This window comes from Apis mellifera, linkage group LG9, assembly GCF_003254395.2.
Source record: "Apis mellifera strain DH4 linkage group LG9, Amel_HAv3.1, whole genome shotgun sequence".
Taxonomy (NCBI): domain Eukaryota; kingdom Metazoa; phylum Arthropoda; class Insecta; order Hymenoptera; family Apidae; genus Apis; species Apis mellifera.
The window spans coordinates 11,411,882-11,438,371 of record NC_037646.1 but is presented as its reverse complement, the minus strand read 5'-3'; the positions used below and the strand labels follow the sequence as shown (position 1 = coordinate 11,438,371).

The 26,490-nt window shown below is 24.3% G+C and overlaps 5 protein-coding genes across 8 annotated transcripts; 4 read left to right on the top strand and 1 right to left on the bottom strand.

Annotated features, from left to right (window-relative positions):
- Positions 1–335: 335 nt before the first annotated feature.
- On the top strand, positions 336–1,200 carry LOC552359 (active regulator of SIRT1). Its single transcript, XM_625281.6, has 4 exons — positions 336–520; positions 585–674; positions 754–902; positions 968–1,200. Exons 1-4 carry the CDS (start codon positions 457–459, stop codon positions 1,088–1,090), a joined length of 426 nt encoding a protein of 141 aa, XP_625284.1. The 5' UTR covers positions 336–456; the 3' UTR covers positions 1,091–1,200.
- A 543-nt stretch (positions 1,201–1,743) lies between these two features.
- On the top strand, positions 1,744–2,334 carry Nrk1 (nicotinamide riboside kinase). Its single transcript, NM_001134371.1, is given in 1 exon segment — positions 1,744–2,334. A coding segment is annotated over 1 exon segment (591 nt).
- Positions 2,335–3,405: 1,071 nt separating this feature from the next.
- On the bottom strand, positions 3,406–11,747 carry LOC552384 (COP9 signalosome complex subunit 3). Its single transcript, XM_026442937.1, has 5 exons — positions 11,565–11,747; positions 5,658–5,833; positions 4,972–5,232; positions 4,163–4,887; positions 3,406–4,078 (listed from the first exon to the last, which is right to left on the bottom strand). The coding sequence occupies exons 2-5, from the start codon at positions 5,710–5,712 to the stop codon at positions 3,782–3,784; spliced, it is 1,338 nt and encodes a 445-aa protein (XP_026298722.1). The 5' UTR covers positions 5,713–5,833; positions 11,565–11,747; the 3' UTR covers positions 3,406–3,781.
- On the top strand, positions 6,308–9,877 carry LOC726765 (dynein regulatory complex protein 11). 4 transcript variants are annotated; one of them, XM_006567403.3, is made up of 11 exons: positions 6,415–6,521; positions 6,724–6,884; positions 7,184–7,394; positions 7,482–7,759; positions 7,829–8,138; positions 8,205–8,489; positions 8,629–8,873; positions 8,945–9,232; positions 9,355–9,480; positions 9,548–9,665; positions 9,740–9,877. In XM_006567403.3, the coding sequence occupies exons 2-11, from the start codon at positions 6,816–6,818 to the stop codon at positions 9,853–9,855; spliced, it is 2,046 nt and encodes a 681-aa protein (XP_006567466.2). In that variant the 5' UTR covers positions 6,415–6,521; positions 6,724–6,815; the 3' UTR covers positions 9,856–9,877. The 4 variants fall into 4 exon arrangements, with proteins under 4 accessions (XP_006567463.2, XP_006567464.2, XP_006567466.2 ...); XM_026442936.1 differs by having other exon boundaries at positions 6,417–6,521; positions 6,613–6,884; XM_006567400.3 differs by having other exon boundaries at positions 6,308–6,884.
- Positions 11,748–11,947: 200 nt separating the features above from the next.
- Positions 11,948–26,418, top strand: LOC412815 (fatty acid synthase). Its single transcript, XM_006567404.3, has 9 exons — positions 11,948–12,257; positions 17,574–17,774; positions 17,863–18,216; positions 18,285–21,433; positions 21,516–21,972; positions 22,043–23,890; positions 23,984–24,894; positions 24,979–25,209; positions 25,312–26,418. The coding sequence occupies exons 2-9, from the start codon at positions 17,660–17,662 to the stop codon at positions 25,411–25,413; spliced, it is 7,167 nt and encodes a 2,388-aa protein (XP_006567467.1). The 5' UTR covers positions 11,948–12,257; positions 17,574–17,659; the 3' UTR covers positions 25,414–26,418.
- Positions 26,419–26,490: the final 72 nt, after the last annotated feature.

Sequence of the window (26,490 nt, the reverse complement as noted above, 5' to 3'; positions counted from 1 at the left end):
TTTATTCTTTGTCTAATTTATTGATTAAAAATTTTAAGTTTATTTGATATAATTTTTATATATCATAAATATATATATTTATTTTTTTATATAAATTTTTTTTATATGTCAATAAATATTATATACTATTGTTATGTATAAATATTATAATTACTATTGTTATTAATATATTAGCAACATATATAAATATATAAAAATTTTATAAAATGATTATTATATTTTTATTGTGTTCTAAAAATATAAACAAAATTTTTAATTCATAAATAATATTTAATTCATATATAAGTCTATTATCATATCAAATCTAAATTATAGAGATCGTATCATGATTTTTTATGCGATCAGAACACGAGACATTTTTGATTATGTTCGTTTTTCGTGATGATGTAATTTTTCATTATAACATGATGTTTTTTAATTAATATTTTTATATGTTATATAGAAATTGAAATAAAAATGTCAAATTCGCTTGTAAGAAAAGGACTTGAGTTAATGGGTTGTGAAAAAAGCATAAAACAAGGTATAAGTCTTAATTTGTACAGGTTATAAATTTATATCATGTGATATAAAATTTTTATTTATAGAAAGAAAGAAAAGAAAACATATAAAGTATAAAGGTACACTGGATCTAATCCCTCCAAAACACAGGATATTATCTAAAAATGATAAAACAGGTATCTATAATTTTTTAAATAAAATATTACATATAATCAATTATTCATTCAACTTATAAGACATAAATATTTTTTAAAGATCTTGGTACAATTTTTGGACGATCAAGTAAAATAACTGTCTATGAAACTCAAAAAAAATTAGCTGCACAAAAAGATTCTACAGATAAAAATATACAGAAACTTTTAATACTTAGTAATAATCGTATTGATCCAAATACAACAAATAAGGTACTCATTTTTATAAATTTTAAATTACTTGAAAAATAAATTTTAATCAAAAATTTTAATAACAGTTATTAGAGAGAGCCTTGAAAAAGAAATATATTCCAAAAGTAAAGAAACCTAAAGAATCTGAAACTACTGCATTTACTGAAGAAGATTTCAAAAAGTTTGAGAAAGAATATATGGATCAATAATAAGTAAATTGTATTTTTATTAAATAAATTGTATTTCCTAAATTATCTTAGATAAACAAGATTAAGAAAAAATATTATTAAATTCACTTAATAAATTTTATTTGATACTATATTATATGATATGATATTTATCATAAATATATAAAAACATTTTCATATATTTCATCATAAAGTAACTAATATAATAATAATCTATTATAATTTTTAATTATAAAATGTTTAACAGCGATCGTAAGAAGGGTAAAGCAATATTGATTGTGACTTGCATTTTATTTTTGTATTATACTATATGGATCATTGGCTTACCATTTATTGATGATAACAGAATACGATCATGTTTTGGTTCTTACAATATTGCATTAATGTTTCCTGCTATTTTGGGCTTATGTTTCATTGGTGGATTAATATTATTTACTATTTATCATGTTAAGCCATATTATTCAATTTATAAATCAAGTAAAACTCATGAATCATAATATTTATAGATAGAATTTTATTTTATATTAATAATTTTTGTTATAAAACATTTACATTGTATGTTTTATTATTGATTAAATAGGGAAATTAATACAAGTTACGTAATATTATTCATAATACGTTAGTTTAAGATAACCTATTCTAAGATACGATATAAATAACATAAATAATATAAAATGTCTTCAAAAAAATGGTTTGTAATTGGTATTTCGGGTACAACATGTAGTGGAAAAACTTCTGTAGCTACCCAACTTCATGAAAAGTTAAAAAACTCAATAGTGTTACACCAAGATAATTATTTCTTGTCGAAAGATGATCCACGACATGTATTGGTAAAAGAACTTAATCATTTTAATTGGGAATTAATAACTAGTATGGATATGGAAAAAATGTATTCAGATATTTTACAATTAATCGAATCTTTTCCGAATGAAAGTAATCCTTCCGAAATGATCAACAAAAATATATTAATATTAGATGGATTTTTGCTTTTTAAATGTAAGGTTATTTCAAATTTATGTGATCGTAAATATTTCATAACATTAAACAAAGAACGATGTTGGGAGAGAAGGAAAGAAAGAAAGTATGATCCACCAGATGTTCCTGGTTATTTTGAAAAAGTTGTATGGCCAGAATATATAAAGCACAAAGATGAATTAATGAAAGACAATGATTTGTATAATACAATAACATTCATTGATGGATCAAAAAGTAAAAAAGAGATATTTGAAATAATTTTTAACGAAATAAAAAAATTATTATCATAAGGTTTTAATTATTATTATACGTTAAAGAAAAATTACAATAAATATATACCATAAATTAATTTTAAATATTTAACTATCATTTAACAAAAAATAATGATATTATAAGTCAACTTCAAAAGAAATATATGTTATACTACATTCCAGAATATTTAATATAAATTAAAATTTTTAAATATTTTTGATAATAATTTAAATTATCTTTCTTAAATATTTTTTTGTTAACTTTGAGATAAAATAATTGTAATAATAAATCCTGTATAATAAATTTTGTATATAAATGCACAACTGATTTTTATTGAACTGAAAAACATAATAGTCTTATACTTACCTAGTATAATAATGCATTGAGTATTTCTTATTTCTTTTTTCATAAATGATAAATAAACTTGTATTTGTTTACCTTTCATTTTGTGAGAAATATATATATACACACACACACACACACACATATATATATATATATATATTTCATTGTTATATTATCCATATTGATGAATTTTTATGGATTTTTATAGAAATGCCCATATATTAAGTTAAAAAATCAGACATGATGGTTTTTAAATGTATATGAAAATACACGTGTAAATACATGGGAGATATTACATTAAGAAATTCAAAATTTATATGCTTAACATTTGTTTAATGAGAATCATTTTAGCTTGATAACTTGGTTTTTTCACAATAACAAATATTAATATTTTTATAGAATACTTATAACAATATGCAAATTAGATTTTGATCAAAATATTTTTATAGTGCAAAATCAATTAATTAAATTCATTTTCTTTTATATTTTTTTACATAGTTCCTATAAAATTTTTTTGTTATTAGGTTAATGTTTAATATTTGATATTTTCATGAATATACACGTGTATTTATTAAATAGGAATTTCTATAAAAAATTGTGATAATTTTGCAATAATGTATCACAATATTCTAACTACAACATGTACAATATTTTCTTTTTTGCATTGCATATAAAGCCTGCTTCAGATGTTAAGTAATTATTAAGGAAATAATTTTTAATTTTGTTTCATATGCATAGTATATTTTGTACAAAAATTAATTGTATAAGGCTTAGAAAATAAAATATATTTGAATTGGTAACTCCTTCACAGACACACTTTATAACTTACAATATATCAATCAGCCTTCAGTTTTAGATAGATCCAGAAAGGGTACTTATATGATTTATTATAAAAAGGACATTTTATAATTTTTCATATCTTTTGTTACTTTTACTACTTCAATAGCTTATAATTCCATATAATGACAAATAGTAATATTTTTTTTTTGTTTTGTACAAAATAGATTATGTTTAGCCAAATTTCGGATATCCATCTTCATCCAAAACAGGCTTCTAAATGTTCAAGTCCTTGCTTTCAACAAGATTTGCTTCATTTTTTTCTTTTTTTTAATAAAGATAACGCACAACGACGTGTATATGTTACATGGAATAGTTGCTATGTTTAGATTGACCTTGCACATTTGTTACATTTGTTGGAGCAGGACCAGCTGTTTGATCATCTTGATCATTTTGTCCACAAGCTTTTCGAACATATTGAGGTGTAAGAACAACTTCTTCCTCCATTTCAAGAACTCGTTTATCCAATTCCATACACGCTGCCATTTCTTTTTCTAGTTTTGCCAACATTTGTGGCGAATTATATTTTTCTGGATCATCATGAAATACTACCATACCATCTTTTTGATTGATTGTTGCAAAAATCTCACCATCTTCTATCTAAAATTATAAATATAAAATACTTTTATATAATATTTGAATATATATTATTATGTTATTAATAAATATTATTAATAAATTTACCATGTTTAATATATATTTTTCTGCATCAGCAGGTCCAGACAATTGAACTCTGCTAGCCACATCACTTAAGCTAAGAGTTAAAAAAGTTTTTGTCAACCTTTGTATGTTCTTTTTATATAAATAGCTCAACACTTGTTTCACCAATCCCATATTATGGTCTCTTGTAAATAATTGTTGATACTTGGTAATAATATTTTGCACTTCTTCACAACTATTCATTTGATAAGCTGTAGCTAATTCTTGATACTGTTGACCCAATGGTTTCATGTACCTATTAACCACTTGACTTGTGTACCTAGGTAAATTTAAAACTTTTCCATGCAGTATTAAAGAGACCAAAATATATTTTTTGTAGGCCTCTAACATAATATAACTAACTGCCATGGCAGGTGTTGTTACACATACTTCAAAAAAATATAATGCTCTGTCATAATTTTTTAATGCTGTATATATCATACCACCATAATAATAATAAAGTAAAAAATATTTTGAATCAAACTGTCCTTCTTCTTGATTGATACCAGTAACATCTATATCAAGAAATTCAAGTGCTGGCTTAAAACACTTAGAAAGAAGACATAGTTGACAAAGATCTGCATGTATTGAAGTAAGCTGACTATCAAATAGTTGTATTTTACGTATTGCACGGCATAAAAGTTCAATACCACGCAATGGTATTTGTAATTCAACCAATGTTTGAGTAAATAAATGACATAATTCGGCATCTGTAATAAAAATTATAAATAAAATAAAAATATTTTTATTATAATTTCAATATTCATGAAAAAAAAAGAAAATATAAATCTTACATATATCAGAAGCAAATCTAACTTGTTCTCCATTACAACCAATAATAAATTCCTGAACCTGACTAAATAATGGTTTATAAGCATCAGCATTGTTTGCACCATTAGGATTAGGCAGTGAAAATTTTACACATAGTACTGCCAAAATACCTAATGAATGTTCTTGCAAATTTAAGGTTTCCAAAACATTATCTAAGTGTTGTCCATTTTTTATTAGAACATCTGTACTTTTACTTATTATTTCGGATAGCTCCCTAAAATTACCTATGAAACATAAGATAATTAAATAATATAATTTAATAACTTATATTAATATAAAAATATTAATATAATAATAATAATAATATAAAAATAGTAATTTTACTTGCAAAATATTGATTAAAGAAATACATATATTTTTTTTATTAATGCCAAAAATTTTAAGAAAATAATTCATATGGTGCTATGAAAAATATTTAGAATTTGAATTATAAATAAATTTAATGTATAAATTAAATTTACATATAATCTGAATAAAATTACATTGAAGAATTATTGGATAACAAAATGAGAAAATAGTGCGAATTCGAATCTTATTTTTTAAAAAAGGATTATTTCAAAGTAATGCAAAATGTTCTAATAATCCTTTAGGATAATTCTTAGAGGTTAGGTACGTGAGAATGTAAGGAAGATCTGAACATCTGTCGCACCTTGTTTTGAGAGTGTCCGCACATTATTTACAAATAGCTCCAATGCTGATGCCATTACTGCAAATGGTTTCTTCTCATCACCACCTTTGGTCGGTGGTGAACCGTATTTACAGAAATTATTTTCGTGAACAAACGATCACTTAAGATGACGTTTTGAAAGAGGCACCCGGAATGCTCTGAAGCATGTTACGAAAATAGCCGGTTGCATCGAACTCCCTCTTTTATGTTATGGGTTACACAAAATTTGAATTGAAATATATTGAAATAAATATATTTTCTTTACAAATTTAAATTATTTTAAATTAATTTTTTAATTGTATATGTGTGAGAATCATTATAAATTGAAAATATATTCAATATATATATTCATTATATAAAGTAAAATTTTTGTATCTATTGCTTTAAAAATTATAATCTTATGATTAATGAATATGATTATTTTAAATACTACATTGTACTAATTTTTGTAAAAGTATTAAAGTAAATATTTAAATATATCTGTGTATCTTATTTTAAATACATATTACTTATTTTGTATAGGTAAAAAAGGAATTTTATGTATTGTTAACTTAATTGATGGTTGCTAGGATATTAACGATTTCTAACAATTCTAAAAATAGAATAAAGCAAAGTGTTTTCATTATATCTTTCAATTAAAATTCAATTGTATTTTCACTTTTCTTAAAAAAGAAAAAAAAAATATTAAATATTTTTTTTATTATTATGTCAAATATAACATATAATGAACTCTGGAAAAGTGCACAAATTGCTTTGGAGGAACTTCTTCAAGTGGATACAAATTTACAAAATGCTAAACCGCAAAAAGATCGTAAGAAAATTCATAATACGATTTCAGAATTATATGTAAGATATATTATTATTTATAATAAATTAGAACTGTGTTACGATCAAATAATTCAACCACAAAAACGATTATTAATAAAAAAAATGTTAGTTTCATGTCTCGGAAGAATTTTAGAATTAAAACATGAATTAGTCGAAATAGATATTTCAGAGTACAATTATTTTGATGATATTCTAATAAAATTAAATGTTACTCCACAAGAAATTGAAATTCAAATACCCAGATATTTTAAACGCGAACGTTTACAAGAAATTAAGGAAAAACGAAATTATATAGAAAATACTTTAAAAAATATGGGTATTTTGGATAAAACAATTATACCAAAAAAGATGACTGAATTGGAAGCAATAAGGCTTATACAGGTAAAAATTTTTTAAACGAAATTTTTAAAATAAAAAAGAAAATTATCTTTCTATAATTATATAAGAAAATTATCTTGAAAATTATCAATGTATAATAAAACGAAAATATTCGAACGCTTATATTTTTAACTACTTTTAACAAGTATATGTATAACATAATTTAATTAAAATATTTTTATTATAAATTATCGATGAAATACAAAGAAATACTTGTCACAGAATTAAAACTTAAAATAGTATAAGCATATGAATTCTCTCATATATGTTGTATATATTTATATATTATTTACATAAATTAGGCTCATGAACGTGCTAGGCAAGATCGATTAAAATTTCAATTTATGAAAGAAATTTGTCAAATAAAAGATAAATCTGCAATTAAAGCCGAAACAGAGATAAAAAATGAGCCGAACGAAACAATAGCTGCAATAAAAATTCAAAAAATTTGGAGAGGATATCTAACTAGATTTAAAATTCGAAAAAGATGTCTCGAGGAAATGTTGTTAATTGGTATCTTTTATTAAAATAATAAAATAAGTAGGAAAAATAAATATATAAACAAATAAAATATATGAATTATATATATTATTTTTGAAGGTATGCTTCAACCGAGTCAAGAAATTACTGAAAACGCCAAACAAGTTGAAAAGATCAAAGAAGAAAGATATGAGAAACAAATAAAATATCAAGAATTATACGAAAATTTAATGATTACAACTAAGGAAAGGATACATAAAGAAAAAAGCGCTATAATAGAGGAAAATATAAGAACTGAAGTTCGAAATTGGATAAAAACTTATTTCCAACAAACAGGAAAAATTCCTGATTTACCATCTGCAGAAAGTGGTGGATCCAGAATCATATTTAGCAGACAAGTAATTAATATTTATATAATATATATATTTTGATTTTTGAATTAAATGATTGTGTTGATTTTTATTTAGGAAACTGAAAGTACCATAAGTAAATCAACAGCAGTATCATCAAAAGAATCCAAAAAATCTAAAAAATTAAAATCAAAAAAAGATAATAATGTTGAACAATCAGAAGATGAAATTGAACAAGGTTTCAAATCAATCCCTTCTAATTTTCTATCAGAATTAATATATGCTAATCAAGAATATCAAGAAATATGGAAAAATAAAGATGAAACTATGAATGCAGCACAATTACCATATTTAGACATAATAGAGAATGAAACAATTAATGAAGTAGAAAATGAAGTTCGTATTACAGTTGATCAAGCACTCAGAGGTAAATTTTAGATTAATATATGTATAAAATGCAAAATGTTTTTATAATTTTATATTATATTTCAAGGCGATATTGAAGCATTACAAAATGCATTAGATAGAGATAAAGGTTTTAAAGGCAAACGCCCTAAAAAAAGTCAAAAAAGAATTCGCCGTAGTACAAAAAAAAATAAAAAGAGAAAAGAGAAGGATTTGACACCTGATAGAACAACAGAATCTTTATTTGAAGAATTATTAACTCAAGGAATTATTAAACTTCATAAAGAAATTCCACTTAATGACTTTAAAGGCGAAAAATCTTTCTTAAACTATAATTTAAAAGAAAAGAAGATAGAATCTTTGCCAACATTTGGTTAAGTGTTCAATATTAATTTAAATTTATTATACTTTTCACATTTCTCATCCTTATTTTAACTTATTAAATAAAATATATCTTTTAAAAATATAAATCTTTTAAGTAATCTTTTAAATTATGTTATTTCTACTAATAGGAGATATAAGACAATTGATAGCTGAATATTGTATACTTCCTTTGGGAGACAATACTCTTAGAGAACTTACACCATTAATAAGATCCGTATTAATAGCAGGTCCACATGGTAGTGGTAAAAAAATGCTAGTAAATGCAATTTGCACAGAACTTGGAGCTACATTATTTGACATTACACCAGCTAACATTGCTGGAAAATATCCTGGTAAATCAGGATTAATTATGCTTATGCATTTGATATCAAAGGTAAGAAAAATGAAATAAGAATAATTACATGAGTTATAGAGAAAATAATTTTATATTTTTTATGTATAAAGGTATCTCGTTTGCTTCAACCATCAGTGATATTTATGGAAGGAGCAGAGAAACCATTTGTAAAAAAAATTCTAAAAACAGATAAAACTGATCCAAAACGTTTAAAAAGAGATCTTCCCAAGTTAGTAAAAAGTATTACAAATGAAGATAAAGTGATTCTTATTGGAATCTCAAGTTCACCATGGGATGGAGATCAAAAACTTTTATATCAAACTTATGACAAAATTATATATATTCCTAGGCCAGATTATGGAACTATGTCTCTCATATGGAAAGATTTATTATATAAAGTATAATTTTATTAATTTAAATTGTATTAGATATTAAATTTTTATTAAAAAATATACAATATAATATATTTAATCTGTAAAATAAGTTTTTATTATTAGAATATATATATTTATATTTATAGCATTCTGGAATTAATAGACAATTTGATACAACTATTATGACTAAAATTTGTGATGGTTTTACTATTGGCACTGTATTAGCATCAATTAATGAGGTATTGGAGGAAGAATTATTATTTTGTAATAATGTAATTATTATATGTAACATTTTTTTTTATATTTTTTTTCTAATAATTACATATAAATATCATATAGGTAATGACTACAAAACGAATAATGCAATTAAGAACTCATCCATTGACACACGGAGAATTAATAAATGCATTGAGCTCAAAAGATCCAGTTTTTTGCGAGGAAGAATCCGCGTTTTTAGGTTTGTATATATATGTTCTATAAAATAATATTAATATTTATGATTAATTTAATTTACGATAATTCTAATTATAGCATGGCTTTCAAAAATACCTATAAATCGTAAAAAACAACGAGCACTTGAATTAGAGCTTCAAAACTTAAAAGAAGAAAATGAAAAAAAGAAAAAAAAAGGAGAAAGATCTTCATAAATAAATTTATATTTATATTAATTAATAAGAATAATTAATAATTTATAATAAAAATTAATTAAATTAAAATAATAAAAAAATAATAAAATAATAATAAAAATATTAAATATAATTCGTGAAGTTTTGTTACTTCTCTAATTTGCTAATTTTTATAATCTTATTGATTATTCAATCTTATTTTACAGATCTTCGTCACTGTTTATCGAGCTCTTGTAAAAATGCAAAATTTATTTACATAAGTAAAAATAAACGTAACCACGATTTACGTTCGAGATCAAAGTTTCAAATATTGATAAATCTAGTATTATTTTAAATAAAAAATAAATTCACGAATTCGTGAAGTATAAATAAGAAAAAAATCAAAATGAAAATAGATATTATTAATTATTTATTTTATATTTTTTTTGTTAATAATAAAATTTTTGTTAATAACTTTTATTATTATAAATTATAAAAATATCATCTGCAAATCTATATATGCTATAGTAAATATATTTATAATAATATATCATTATATATCATTATATATCATTATATATCATTATATACCATTATATATCATATCATAATAATACATTTCATAATTAACGTTACTTTATCATTAGTTTTTATGGTGTTATTAGTAAAATAATATAAGTTTTTATGATTAAAAGGATGATTCATATTCACATATTAGATTGATAATAGATTCAAAATTTGATTTCATAATCATTTCTTCTTAATTGCGTGTTAATTATGTTTCATAATTTTATCGAGATTGTATTATTAATATTTGATTGTATAATAGCTTTTGGAAGCGTAAATCTGAGTTAGAAGAACGACAATTGCAATCTGACAAGTTTTTATTCATGAACGTCCCTTTTGTAAGAGAGATAACTAGAATAAGATTGTTAGCTTTGGATCGTGACACAAAAGTCTCGTTAAGTCTAAACTTATACAGGTTACATGTTTCTTTCTTCAGTTCACGTGATACAGTACGCGGCGAATAAGTTTTACGATAAGACAGTGGCAAAGATCTTTCCAAATTGTTATCAAAAAGAAATGATGGGGGGATAATATTACATATAATATTACTCATATATTACATTACTAAAATATGTTACATTAATTATAATCCTATTTTAATTATGAAAAAAAGATATATCATGTAAGATTTTACATTTTTTTTAAATATTCAAATGCTAATAACAGAATTTATTAAAATAATTAAATAAATTATTATTAAATAAATAATTATTTAATATATGAATTTAACTTGTTTTATGTAAAAAAATAGATATATAACTTTCGTTGATCAATGCCAATAACAATATAATTGTAATATTTCTCTTGAATAGAAAAAAAATTAAAAAATTGAGACAAATGAAAAAAATTATCTAAAATTTTCAAGATATAGACAAAGCAATTCGTCAAAAAAATTGAATAATCAATTTGCTTTATCTGTTAGAATACTAATGTGTTATATAAGATATTAAAGCAAAAACGTACGAGTTTTTTCTAATATAAAAAAAGTAATTTTTTTTTTAATATATGAAAAATAAAAATGAATTCACTGCACATTTTGAATTTTACAGAAAATTTTGAACCTCTTAAATAACACATTAAAAATATCAAAAAAATTTTTTATTTCCGAAATTCTTTAAAATTTGCACTTTTATTAAATATTTTTTAAAATGACACAATTGTTATAAAAAAAAAAATGAACAGACTTTAATGTTTACAAATGCTCTCGAAATCTGTCGATTACGTTACTGCACTAGGATATCGATTCCTCGCGTCAGTTCATCGTGTTATAGCGGTGAACTATTTTATGCTAGTTATCGATATTGATAACATAAAAATTATATAAAATAAGAACGTGACTAATTGACATGTGATAACAGCATGTACACAGATCGATCAAGACTAAAATTTAAACAAAATGTTGAATCAGTTGAGAGAATAAACGTAATTCAACGTAAAAGCGGAATATTCGTAACGGAAGATGGAACGCCGGTTCATTCTCGTGCGCTTGCGTACCGGAAACGTGAATTCCTATTGGTCGACGCCACATGGTCTGATGTCAGACCATAGGGTCTGTCCAATTCAATAATAACGAGATGCTCACGAGCTAGACGTTAGCCAGTTTTCTGCGACGTGCCCATGGTGCTTATACTGGTTTTATCGATAGGGAAACTGCACGTCGCGTATATATAAAATTACTAAATAGCAGAGCCATTTTTCTATTTAAATATTATTACACATTTCGTTATTCCTTCATTATTGTCATTACAAGTTGATCGACAAGATCTACTCTATTTATTTCTAATTTAGTGGTGAACGTTAATTAAATACGCAGGATTTTTGAGCAAAAAGGAAAATAGAATTCAATAACATTTATCAGGATTATATCCACGTGTGAGGTAAGTGGTTAAACGATATTTCACTTTAAATAAATTTTTAACATTTTATTACTAATTGATATAATAAAGTACACTTAATTTATTAACAATATAATCCAAATTATTGACACTTCAAAAAATTCTTTTCAAGTCTTTTTAAATATTAAAAAAAAAATTATTAAATAGAAAATTAATCGATTATATTTACTTATCAATTATATTCACAATATACATATTATCAGATAATGCAGAACATTAATTTTTTAATAAAACTATTTAATATTATTATAATATTAAGATATAAAATTTTATCAGTGAATATCTAATTAATGATTAAATAATAAATTGTTATCATTTTCTGTTTAGTTATACAAAATAAATAAATATTTTATATAGTATAAATCTTATATATGAATTAAATATTAATTAACAATCAATGAATTAAATTTGGTTAATTTTTCTAATTAATAAAATTTCGACTTTTTAATAACAATAATTCTTTCGATTTCTTTCTTATATTAATCGAAAGTTTTGAAAATAAACACGATTATCAATAATATATAAAATAATTATAAATTTTCTTAGTGATATTAAATTAATAATATTTACATTTTCACGAATTGTGTATATATATATATATATATATATATATATATATATACATATATTACATATATTTCCAACAAAATTATATTCTATGAAAGATTCTTTTGTGTTTTGTAAAACAATTGAAATTTGAAAAAACTTTCATATAGATATAATAGATATAATAATCATAATAATATCAATAAATCTAATCATTAGTGAATATTGATTGATATAATACTATTTGAAACGAAAAAAATATCAGTAAGAAAAAAATTTATCTAAGAATTGAATTACTATTTATTTGTTATCTAAATTAAATTTGAAAAATTATTTTATAATATATATAATATTATCATGATACTATATAATAATTATATATTTTTCTTACAAATAAAAACATAGTGATATATATAATGTGATATTAGCTAAGTTAATATTTGTATATCTATTCAGCACGAATGACGAATGAATAAACGCATTAAATTATAATTTCGCATTAATATTAAATTTAACTTGTTTAAATTTTTATTATTGCGTTGTATACTTATCTTGTATTTTCAACGAGTAGACGGTATTAAATTATCATGTTATTAAGTCGTAAGTGCTTTTTTTTGATACATATATATTAAGTATAATAAATAAAAAACAAATTATAATAATTATTTAAAGATATATTTTTACTTATTCTTTTTATAAACTTAATTTTTTTTATAAATTTTTTTCTTTTTGTTAAAATTTTTATCACTTATTATGAATATTGTTCTAAATTTAACTCTTAGAAAAACAATGTTTTTTATCTAAGCTGACCTAACAATAAGTTTGTTTATATTTTTTCATTTATGATTAATAAGTGATTCTATTTTTTTCTACAAACTTGTAATGAAAATATTTTTTATTTTTTTTAAATAAAAAAAAGTGCAATTAAAAATGATTATTAATTTAACAAAATATCAATAATAAATTTAACATTATAAATATAATTTTAAAATAATGCAAATTTATCTCGAGATATATTTATATAAAAAATATTTTATGAAATATTTAATGTATATAAATATTTTGTTATTATTTTTTTTTTGTTGCATCATTATTTATTTTTATATTGAATAGTAAATTCTTTTTATTATGAATTTTATTTAAAAAATGAATTTTGAATAAAAAAAATATCCTAAAAATATAAAATATCTATAATAAAAATTTTATACATTTATTGATATATTTTTTAATATATCATTAATATATTATGATTATTAATAAAATATTATAAATTTTATACAACAATTTAATTTATTTAAATTTATTTCACAAAATTAAAAAGTAGAAAATTTGATTTTCATAGAATCAGAAATTGATCATAGATATTTTGATCTTATGCGCATCTATTTTGCGCAACACGTGATACGTGATCAACTAATGCTGACAAGGAGAGGTTCCCAAGTATAACGCTGACTTCTTAATGAGTTTTTACACAATAATAAATCTTAAAAAATTGAAACCAATATATTTGAATTTATGTGTAATATTTGAATATCTGATTTTTTAAGGCAAATTTTCAATAATTTAACATTGAAATTATCTTTTTATCTTTCTTATATTTTGAAATAAGATTTTATCGTAAAACGATTATTATCAATTAGATCAGTATAACTAATTATTAGAATAATGGTATTCTTTTTGTTATCGATTTAAATTTATCTATAAATATTAAACTATAAATTACTATATTTATCATATTAAACTACAGTTATTTTCTTTTTTTTTTTTCATTTCATTGTATATGTTATAATATTTACGATTAATCTTAATAAATATTTTAATTTTAATAATTATTTTTTCAAAAAATATAAACATTGCGACTTACTACAGAATATAAGAGTAAAGAGATAAGTTTAAATTTATGTAAAATATAAATTTGTAATTATATATTTTTACGTGATGAAATTATTTAATTATAATTTGAATTTTATGGAATATATTTTTTTAATAATAAAATTAGCATTTATAAGCTTGCAAATTATATATTATTCTTTCAGTTTTTTTATATTAAAAATTAGTAATATATATATATATATATATTGATTTATATATATCACTGTGTAATATATTATAATTAATTTGTTAAAATATTGACTATATTATAATTAAAAATATAAAATATTATAATATAATATTGTTATATGTACTCAAAAAATATTTAAAATATATACATATATATATATATATATATATTTCTGATATAGAATGTATATATATATATATATATATATATATGATATTTTTAAATTAAACATTCTATATCAGAAATTTTTAATTTATCATTATTATTGTTTTATATATTATTAAATAATCAATTAAATAAACATATTTCCAAGTATATATCATAAATAATTAGATTTTGCGATTAAAACTATTCATAATTTTTTATAAATAATTTAATTTAAATCTTTTTAATTTTTAATAAATTTTACATTTTAAAAGATTTCATTGTTACGGTAATTTTAATAATTTTAATAATTTAATAATAAAAATATATATTAAAATTATTTGATTTAAAAAAAATATACTTAAAATACTTAAAATAAATTTCAAATATTTTTGACATTAATCATATTTAATATATATAAAGAATTGATTTTTTTTTTTATTATCAATTCAAGAAATATAGTTTTAAATTTCGAAAATATAAAAAGAAAAAAAATTTAATAATCATATATTATATGTTTCCAAAAATAATTTAATAAATTATTATATATTTTTAAAATCGGAAGATATTTAGCAAAAAAATAAAAATGTAAAAATATGTAGATTCTAATATACATATATTAAGACACAAATATGATAGTAAAAAATGTACACGCACGCAATAAATGACTAAAAAGAAAAAAAACATTTCAGATAACCTTAGAAAAAATAATGTTAATTTTTTTGTTTGATAATACGATATAAATGTAACTTAAGTTGTTTCACAGTTCATAAAATTGTTGATATATTATCAATATATTATCAATATATAATATGTAAAAATAAAAAGATAAAAATAGCACATAATTACTTTTTCTCAAAAATTTCATATTTAAATGAAAGATTTATTAATTTATTTAATTATAGTCTCGATATATTAATACTATTTAAAAATAAATATTAGCAATGAATATTTTATTGTATATTTATACATATTTAAACTATTACCATTTTTAAACAACTGAATTGCAATATCATTTTATTATAATATATTAAGAAATTAATAAATTTAAGAATTATGTGAATATGTATATTTTATCTCTTTAATATATAATATATAGTATATAGTGAAATTTTCTTTTGTAGATTAATAAACGTAAATTTTTTTTCTACAGCAATAAAAGATATTTCATCCAAATGATTTCATCCAAAATTTCATCCCAATACATTAATCTTTTAATTTAATAAAGGATTGTAATTAATTATAATTATATTAATTAAGCGATTGGAAATATATATCATGCGATCATTAATATATAATTTAACTATAATAAAATTTAATTAAATAAAATTTTAATTAAATTGAATAACAAAACAATACATAATCAAATTGTTTAATTGAATTATGTTAATAAATTATGGTGTAACAGTATAATGGATAATGATATAATTTATCCGTTGAGGTCAACGTCGTATCACGTGTTCTACTATTACGTTTTAATCAAAACCAGATCGGATAATCATGTGAAGATAAAAAAATGTTAATTTTATCACTTATTATGTATGTTATGCGCAAATATTTTAATATATTATCATTGATTATATGACGTTAATTGATATTAATTAATACTATGATTCATTGTAACCTATAATAAAAAAATATTTTTTTATTTTTTATTTTTTTAATATCATCTTTTTTATTATTTTATTATCATATCATATAATATTATGATTTATCATAAATTATGATAAAAAAACATTTTTTTTATTTTCTATTTTTTTATTCAGTAAAAATATTTAACAATATCCTTTATTAAAATCATGAATTTTGATAATAAATTTAACAAATTTTAAGAATACCCTCACGCATAATTTTCAAATTATCGATCTATTATTCAGTATGGCGATTGGATTTTGAATTCAAAGATCTTTTTTATATGCGAATCTTAAAAATATCGATAGTTTTTTCCTTTATTAAATATAAAATCTATTAATAAATATAAGAAATAGTTATATAATATTAAAATAACATAGATAAGATAAATATGATAAATTTTAATTTAAATTTTAAATAAAATATGAAATATTTATAAGAAATAACTGTAAGTAACACCAGACAGAAAGATAATGTTGTATCTTTCATGTATAAAGTCTTCACTAAACTGATTTATCCCGAAGTGAATCCAATTGAAATCGCTCAATTGATCACATGACGAGAAGAGATATTTATTACAGTAATTTAATACAATTGCTGAGACGTCTGAAGTATTCAACGGAACAGCTGATTCCCGTCATTTTATATTTACGGAATTTCGATTATAATTAAAAAAATAATTTCTGTAATTATTATATTTCTTAAAATATTTTTATAAAAGAAAATTGATATATAAAAGTTAAATAATTTGTTCTCTTAATCTATAAGTTATATATATAATGTAGTATAATATTAATATATATGTATATATAATATTAATAATATATAATATATATATATATATGATTAATTTAGAATAATAAGTTATGTAATATATAAAATATATTCAAAGTGATGTTATTTTTCTTTTTTAGCTTATAGTCCACTAGGCTCCCACGTCTGATAAATTCTGCAAAATAATTTAAATATTTGAAGAAATTAACTATTAATATTTATCATAATGCCAGCTCAATTTGAAAGTGCAAACACTCCAGTTGTAGGAGAACCAACTATGATGAATGGTGATACCACTCCATATAATATAAATGATGAAATTGTAATTAGCGGTTTTTCAGGTGAATATTTACTGATTACTAATCATATTTATATTTATGATTTGTAAAAATTTTTTTAATTGTTTTAAATGCTCTCTTTTTTATATAGGACGTTATCCTGAATCTTCAAATGTTGAAGAATTTAAGAAAAATTTATTTGAGGGCATCGATATGGTCACAAATGATGATCGTCGATGGCCTTCCGGTATGTATGGCCTACCTGAAAGGAGTGGTAAATTGAAGGAACTCAATTTATTCGATGCTACCTTCTTTGGTGTTCACGCCAAACAGGCTCACGTAATGGACCCACAATTACGTATTCTCTTGGAAGCAACTTACGAAGCAATTATAGATGCTGGTATTAATCCAAATGATATTAGAGGATCTAAAACTGGCGTATTCATTGGAGTTTCTGCATCAGAATCAGACGAATATTGGACTAATGATCCAGATCAAATTAATGGTTAGTATATGAAATCTTTGTTTGATAATAACAAAAACAATAATAATAATTTCAATATATATTTATAGGATATGCATTGACTGGTTGCTGCAGAGCTATGTTTCCAAATAGAATTTCATATTCATTTGATTTCAATGGTCCTAGTTATGCTGTAGACACTGCATGTTCATCATCCCTATATGCTATGCATCAAGCAATCGCTTCGATTCGTTCAGGAGAATGTAATTCTGCTATTGTTGGCGGTTGCAATCTTCTTTTAAAGCCTACTCAATCTCTTCAATTCAATCGATTAAGCATGTTATCTTCAGATGGTATGTGTAAAGCATTTGATGCTGATGGTAAAGGATATGTCAGATCAGAGGCTGTCTCTGTACTATTTCTACAAAAAGCAAAAGATGCACGCAGAGTGTACGCCACAGTTATACATTCTAAAACCAATACTGATGGTAACAAAGTCCAAGGAATCACTTTTCCCAATGGAGAAATGCAGAATAAATTAATGCGTGAGATTTATGCAGAAGCAGGTATTAATCCTGCAGATGTTTCTTATGTAGAAGCTCATGGTACTGGAACAAAAGTTGGTGACCCTCAAGAAGTCAATTCTATAGCAAATCTGTTTTGCAAAGGTAGAAAAACTCCTCTATTGCTTGGTTCTGTTAAATCTAATATGGGACACTCAGAACCTGCTAGCGGAGTATGTTCCATATCGAAATTGCTTATTGCTATGGAAGAAGGTATAATTCCAGGTAATTTGCATTTCAAAATTCCAAATGCAGATATACCAGCATTGAATGATGGAAGTATACAAGTTGTGGATAAAAATATGCCATGGAAAGGTGGATTAGTGGCTGTAAATTCGTTTGGTTTTGGTGGAGCTAATGCGCATATTCTTTTTCGTACACATCCAAAGCCAAAATTATTACCAGTTCTAGACAGTAAAGTACCCAAATTAGTAACTATATCTGGTCGTACTGAAGAAGCTGTAAGAGTTTTTTTAAATAAAGCTCAAGAATATGAAAAAGATGATGAGTTTATTGCTCTACTTCATGATATTTATGCAAATAATATATCCAATCATTTATATCGAGGATATTCTGTTATGGGAAATGTTAAAGTTGAAGAAATTGATCAATATGTTGACAAGAAACGTCCTATTTGGTTCGTATTTTCTGGTATGGGATCTCAATGGCCAGGCATGGGTAAAGATTTATTGAATATCGAAACATTTCAAAGAAGTTTAAGAAAATGTGCTGAAGCTCTAAAACCTGAAGGAATTGATCTAATGAATCTTATTCTGAATGGAACATCTGAAACTTTTGAAAATGTTCTTCATTCATTTGTATCAATTGCAGCCATCCAAGTTGCTCTAGTAGATGTATTAACATACCTAGGAATTCAACCTGATGGTATTGTTGGACATTCTGTCGGTGAATTAGGATGTGCTTATGCAGATGGTACATTTACACCAGAACAAACGGTTTTGGCAGCATATTGGAGAGGAAAAACTATCATGGATTCAAATTTACAGCTTGGAGCAATGGCTGCTGTTGGATTAAGTTGGGAAGAAATAGCAGCTCGATGTCCACCTGATGTAACACCAGCTTGTAATAATGCAAGTGATTCTGTAACAATTTCTGGTCCAATTGAATCTCTTAAGAAATTTACAGAAGAATTAAAAAAAGATGACATTTTTGTAAAAATAGTAAATAGTTCTGGTGTTGCTTTCCATAGCAAATATGTAGCTCCAGTAGGACAAAAGCTTCGTACTATGTTAGAAAAAATTATTCCAAATCCAAAACAGAGATCTTCCAGATGGATTTCTACATCGATACCTGAACAAGCATGGAACACTCCATTGGCACAGCTTAGCAGTGCTGCATATCATGTAAACAATTTATTATCACCTGTTCTGTTTTATCAAGCATTATCTCATATTCCGGAAGATGCGATAGTTATTGAAATTGCACCACATTCTCTGTTACAAGCAATTTTGCGAAGATCATTGCCTCCATCTGTGACCAATATTGGTCTACATAAACGAAACCATTCAAATAATCTAAACTTATTGCTAGAAAATATAGGAAAAATATATATGGCAGGAGGACAACCCAAAGTTTCCAAGTTGTATCCACCAGTTAATTATCCAGTTGGTCATGGTACACCTATGATCAATAGTTTGGTTAAATGGGATCATTCTATGCAATGGGATGTAGCTACTTTCTCTTCAGCAAATTCGTCCTTTGGAGAAAGTGTAGTAGAATTCGATCTAGCGAAAGAATCAGATGAATATTTAATTGGTCATAATATTGATGAAAGAATTCTTTTCCCTGCTACTGGTTATCTATTAATTACTTGGAAAACCTTCGCAAAACTACGAGGAGTTGATTACGAGCAATTGCCAATTATATTTGAGAATGTAAAATTTCAAAGAGCTACTATCATGCCAAAGGAAGGAGTTGTGAAATTTTTAATCAATATATTTGTGGGTACTGGTCAGTTTGAAATTTGTGAAAATGGATCTGTGGCAGTAACTGGAACAATTTCTGTACCAGATGATATCAATAAAATGTTATTAAATATTCCTGCACCAATTTTAAAAAAAAGTGAATCATTGGAATTGAATATAAATGATATTTACAAGGAACTTAGACTGAGAGGTTATCATTATAGTGGAATCTTTCAAGGTATTAAATCCATTTCTAATCGTGGAATTTCTGGTAATCTTCTTTGGAATAATAATTGGATTGCATTCATTGATACTATGCTTCAATTTTCCATCCTTGGAAAGGATAACAGAGGACTATATGTACCTGTTCGTTTGCAATATGCTGCTATCAATCCTATTGTTCACTTAGACTTTATCAAAAATTATAAAGAAAATGAGGGTGTTCCAGTATATTTTTATTCAAATATTGATGTTATTAAATCAGGTGGTATTGAAATCAGAAAAATGAAAGCCTCTTTGATTACAAAAAAACAACAAAATCGAATTCCCAAATTTGAAAAATATTTGTTTGTACCTTTTGAAAATTCCCAACCATTAGCGCAGGATCCAGAAAAAGCCAAGCAATATGCTCTTACTGTACTTCTACAAATTGTTTGTGAAAATATAGGACGTAAAAAAACCAAAATTGTTGAAGTAGCTGGAAGTCGTCCTATAGATTATCTATTTGTGCCTGATATAATTCAGTTTTCTAATTCAGAAATCCAACTTAATGTAAGTATCATTAATATATTTACATTATTTACATTACAGTGTAAAAAAAGATTGAGAAAACTTATAAAGTTTTTTTTTTTAGTTTGAAGTACAAGTGATAGTAAATTCACGTAAACAATATAGTGGTTTGGAAGAATTTAATGTTACTATTGCAATACGTAATGAAGAGAAAGAACCGATCGCCGAAAATTCACATCTTGTAATAGCTAGCAACATATTGTCTAGCAATTCATGGAATGTTTTGAAAAATCTGACAGATAGTTTGTTAAATAATGGATTTCTTTTTTTGGAAGAAACAAGTCAAATTGATGTTAATTCGGCTAATTTATTAAATCAAAATATGATTCATATTGCCACACAAACTGTTGCTGGAAGCTCATATCATCTATTTAGAAAAAAAGAACATAGATCTGCTCCTATTGTCATACAAATAACAGAAAAGAATTTTATGTGGTTAGAAGGTGTAAAAGCGGCCTTAAAAAAAGTTGTAAGTGAGAATCAGGAACTTCTCTTGGTTAGCCAGGGTGAAGAATTACTTGGTAAATATTATCCAATATTTTTATCAGGATACAATACTTTCATAAATTTTAATAATCATAATATGTATAGGTATGATTGGATTCATGAACTGTATTCGTTTGGAAGATGGTGGTGCGAAAGCAAGTTATGTTTTCATTCAAGACAAAAATTTACCTAAATTTAATTTAAATGATAAATTTTATACCCATCAACTAAACAAACATTTAGTAGCTAATGTTCTAAAAGGAGGACAATGGGGAAGTTATAGACATTTACAATTGGATTTACAAAATGAAGAATCTCTGCAAGTTGAACATGCCAATATTAATGTTTTGTATAGAGGTGATTTAAGCAGCTTAAGATGGATTGAAAGTCCACTCAGCTATTATCAGCCAGAAAAATTTCCAAACACATTATTATGTTCTGTATACTATGCACCATTAAACTTTAGGGATATCATGTTAGCAACTGGAAAATTACCACCAGATGCTCTTCCTGGAAATCTAGCTTCTCAAGAATGTATATTAGGTCTTGAATTTTCCGGACGTGATCCAAAAGGTCAACGAATCATGTCTATGGTAGCAGCGCGTGGTTTAGCTACTACTGTTGTAGCTGATCCTGATTTCATGTGGAAAGTACCTGATAAATGGTCTCTGGAACAGGCAGCAACTATTCCTGTTGCTTATGCTACTAGTTATTATGCTCTATGTGTCCGTGGTCGCATGAAACGAGGTGATACTGTTTTGATTCATGCTGGTAGCGGAGGTGTTGGACAAGCTAGTATTTCTATAGCCTTGCATTCAGGATGTACAGTATTCACTACTGTTGGAACTCAAGAGAAACGAGATTTCTTGAAGAAAATGTTCCCTCAATTGACTGATAAGAACATTGGCAATTCTCGAGATACCAGCTTTGAACAATTAATACTTACCGAAACTAATGGACGTGGTGTAGATATAGTGCTTAATTCATTAGCTGAAGAAAAATTACAAGCTAGTGTCAGATGTCTTGCTATAGGTGGTCGTTTTCTTGAAATTGGAAAATTTGATTTATCAAATGATTCTCCTCTTGGGATGTCTGTATTCTTAAAAAATGCCTCTTTTCATGGAATACTTTTGGATGCTATTTTGGAAGGTGATAGTCCAGAGAGAAGAGAAACTGCAAGACTTATCAATGAAGGAATAGAGAGTGGTGCTGTTCGACCACTTCCTTCAACAGTTTTTTCAGAACAACAAATTGAACAATCTTTTAGATTTATGGCTACTGGCAAACATATTGGTAAAGTTTTATTGAAAATTCGAGATGAGGAAAAGCAAAAAGTTATACAGCCATCAACAAAGATAGTTTCAGCTATTCCACGTACATATATGAATCCTGAAAAATCATACATAATAATTGGTGGTCTTGGTGGATTTGGTTTGGAACTTTCAGAATGGATGATCATACGTGGTGCAAAATATATAGTCTTAACTTCAAGATCTGGAATACGTACTGGCTTTCAGTCATTGTGTATTCGTCGCTGGCGTGAGATGGGTGTACATGTTAAAATTTCCACGATAGATATAATAACATTAACTGGAACAAAACAACTTATCAAAGAAAGCAATGAACTTGCTCCTATTGGTGGTATATTCAATTTAGCAGCTGTTCTACGAGATGGTCTCATTGAAAATCTCTCAGAATCTGATTTTGTAATATCAGCATCGCCTAAAATTACCATAACTAAGAATTTAGATATAGTATCACGAGAATATTGTTCCTCGTTAGATTATTTTGTTGTGTTTTCATCTATTTCGTGTGGAAGAGGTAATATAGGTCAAAGTAATTATGGTTTATCAAATTCTGCTATGGAAAGGATAGTAGAAAATAGACAAGCAAATGGTTTACCTGGTCTTGCCATTCAATGGGGAGCTATTGGTGATGTTGGTTTAATTATAGGTATTATACATTTTTTTTATAAATATTGATTTCATGTTATATTTTTCATATTTATATATTATATTTTGTTTTTTTTTTTTTTTTTTTTTGCAGATACAATGAATGGTTCTAGTGATACTGAGATTGGTGGTACTTTGCCTCAGCGCATACAAAGTTGTCTTGATACAATGGATATCTTCCTTCAACAACCACATCCAGTTTTATCTTCCATGGTTATAGCAGATAAAAGAGTAGAAGTTGGATTAAAAGTTAGTGTAGTCGAAGCAGTAGCCAATATCATGGGTATTAAAGCATTGGAATCCATTAATCCCAGTGTTACTTTGGCTGATCTTGGAATGGACTCCCTAATGGGAACAGAAATTAAACAAACTCTCGAGAGAAACTATGATCTAATATTGTCAGCCTTAGAAATTCGTACTTTGACATTCAGAAAATTACAACAACTTGACGCTCCTACTTCAGAAGAACAAGTGAATACTACAGATTCAGAAGAAGATATTGTAGAAGATTTTCTATTTCAAGTTAATTCTTTGGAACTTGTACCTATTAAATCTCTTGTACAGTTGGAAACAAAGAGTTCAAAAGGACAACCGATATTCATTGTTCACGCTATTGAAGGAACACAAACACCATTTAAAACTTTAGCTAGTGAATTGGAACGACCTGTTTGGAGTTTTCAATGTATTGAAAATAGTCCACTAGAATCTGTATCAGCATTAGCTGCTTTTTATGTGAAAGAAATGCAAAAGATTCAAGCTAAAGAACCATATCATATAGCAGGATATTCCTTTGGGGCTTGTATTGCATTTGAAATGGCTGTTCAATTAGAAAAGGCTGGAAATACAGTAGTTTTAACGCTCCTTGACGGTTCACCGGCGTTTGTGAAATTACATTCTGTGGAAATTGGAAAGCTTACTAATCAAGATGATGTGAGTGCAAATGGTTACAGAAAATCTCTGTCGTATTTCATCAAGCAATTTAATAAGAAAATCAATTTCATTCAGGTATTTTTATTTTTACGAATATATTATTTCATAATTTAAAAATATATATTCTATCTTTTTTTTAATTTTTTTTTTTTTTTTTAGACTTATGATATCTTAAAATCTGTATCCGATGAAGAGTTATTAGATAAAGTAGTAGAAATTATAGACCAACCACAATTGAATGTTAACGATTTAAAAGTTGCTGGTCTATTATTCTACAAGAAACTGCTGGCAGTTTATAATTATAATCCAAGTGTATTTAATGGAGATATTTTATTAATTAAAGCCAAAGATAATTTTGTTGATTTAGACGAAGACTACGGTTTATCAAAGGTAATTACATTTAAATATGCAAATAATAAATAATAATATGGAATAAATTTATTTTATTTTCAAAATTTTTTTTATTATATTTTCAATCTTTTTCTTTTATAGATTTGTAAGAAAAAAGTAAAAATTGAAAAATTACCTGGAAATCATAGAAGCATTTTAGCAGGAAAGAATGCATCACAAATTGCAAATATTTTAAGAACGTAAAAAATATATTTCTACTTATAAAATTATTCTAAATTCAGAAAATTATTCTGTAATATTAATATCATTACTTAAATGTACATAAATGTTGCATAGAAACATTCCAAAGAGCTCTTAATGTACATCTTGATGTACATGATAATGATCATCAAAAAACTTAACGTTTAATTTTTAATATGATTCCTACATATATTTTTTGTAAAATTCCTTTTGTACAAATGTTTCTTATCTCAGGTCTTTACATGCATTGTTTATATCATCTACATTATTAAGTTATGTAGTCAATTTTTCTATTTTCTATCAAAAATATCTTAGATTGTGAAATGATAAATAAGCATTGAGGGGGATGGGCGTGTATAAAGGAATAATTGTGTAATTGTGGTCTATTACATAATAATTTCTACATACTATATGGGTATTATTAAAAACATTTTCAAATATTAAATATAAATATTTATAATATATATTTTTTAGATATCTACTATAAGTTTTTATAATGGTTTTATAGTGGACAAATACCATTATTTAAACATATAGTATATATACATAGAATTGTTTTATTAAATTACATCGTTAAATAATTTCACTAATCTAGATTTCTAAAAAATTGACATTTTTACACAGAATAAAAAATATAAAAAAATATTAAAATATGAAAATATTAATAGTAAAAATAGTAATGATTGGCAATTCATACGTTTTTCTTATATGTACACTTTTAGGTAGTGTATTTAAATAAATGTAATAAAAAATAAAGACATTCCAGTGATAAATTTCAATATATATTCTATATATATTTGTATACATTCAGAATATATTGCACATAACAATACTTAATGCTTTATTAAAAGCAACCATTTACATTATATTTTCTCATTAGTAATAAGAGATTGGTTTGTTAAATAATAGATATGTACATGTTCATAATTTTAGTTATCATTAAACACATACAATATGCATTTGTTATATGTTATATGTGTTCTTGTATCATATTGATAAGTGAATAAAGAATATTTCAAAAAAATAAACTGTTTATTAATTCAAGAATATCACTTATATTGTGCTTTTAAAAAAATTTAT

What these genes read in the sequence shown, in the direction of transcription:
- LOC552359 (XM_625281.6), top strand. Translation starts at nt 457, where the DNA reads ATGTCAAATTCGCTTGTAAGAAAAGGACTTGAGTTAATGGGTTGTGAA. An exon ending in ATCTAAAAATGATAAAACAG is followed by an intron (nt 675 to 753) that starts GTATCTATAATT and finishes TATTTTTTAAAG; the next exon opens with ATCTTGGTACAATTTTTGGA. An exon ending in ATCCAAATACAACAAATAAG is followed by an intron (nt 903 to 967) that starts GTACTCATTTTT and finishes TTTTAATAACAG; the next exon opens with TTATTAGAGAGAGCCTTGAA.
- LOC552384 (XM_026442937.1), bottom strand. Translation starts at nt 5,712, where the DNA reads ATGGCATCAGCATTGGAGCTATTTGTAAATAATGTGCGGACACTCTCA. An exon ending in GCGGACACTCTCAAAACAAG is followed by an intron (nt 5,233 to 5,657) that starts GTGCGACAGATG and finishes TATGTTTCATAG; the next exon opens with GTAATTTTAGGGAGCTATCC. An exon ending in AAAAATATATATTAAACATG is followed by an intron (nt 4,079 to 4,162) that starts GTAAATTTATTA and finishes TTATAATTTTAG; the next exon opens with ATAGAAGATGGTGAGATTTT.
- LOC726765 (XM_006567400.3), top strand. Translation starts at nt 6,381, where the DNA reads ATGTCAAATATAACATATAATGAACTCTGGAAAAGTGCACAAATTGCT. An exon ending in AGTTGATCAAGCACTCAGAG is followed by an intron (nt 8,139 to 8,204) that starts GTAAATTTTAGA and finishes TTATATTTCAAG; the next exon opens with GCGATATTGAAGCATTACAA. An exon ending in GGAAGAATCCGCGTTTTTAG is followed by an intron (nt 9,666 to 9,739) that starts GTTTGTATATAT and finishes TTCTAATTATAG; the next exon opens with CATGGCTTTCAAAAATACCT.
- LOC412815 (XM_006567404.3), top strand. Translation starts at nt 17,660, where the DNA reads ATGCCAGCTCAATTTGAAAGTGCAAACACTCCAGTTGTAGGAGAACCA. An exon ending in TGATGTTGGTTTAATTATAG is followed by an intron (nt 23,891 to 23,983) that starts GTATTATACATT and finishes TTTTTTTTGCAG; the next exon opens with ATACAATGAATGGTTCTAGT. An exon ending in AAGACTACGGTTTATCAAAG is followed by an intron (nt 25,210 to 25,311) that starts GTAATTACATTT and finishes TTTCTTTTATAG; the next exon opens with ATTTGTAAGAAAAAAGTAAA.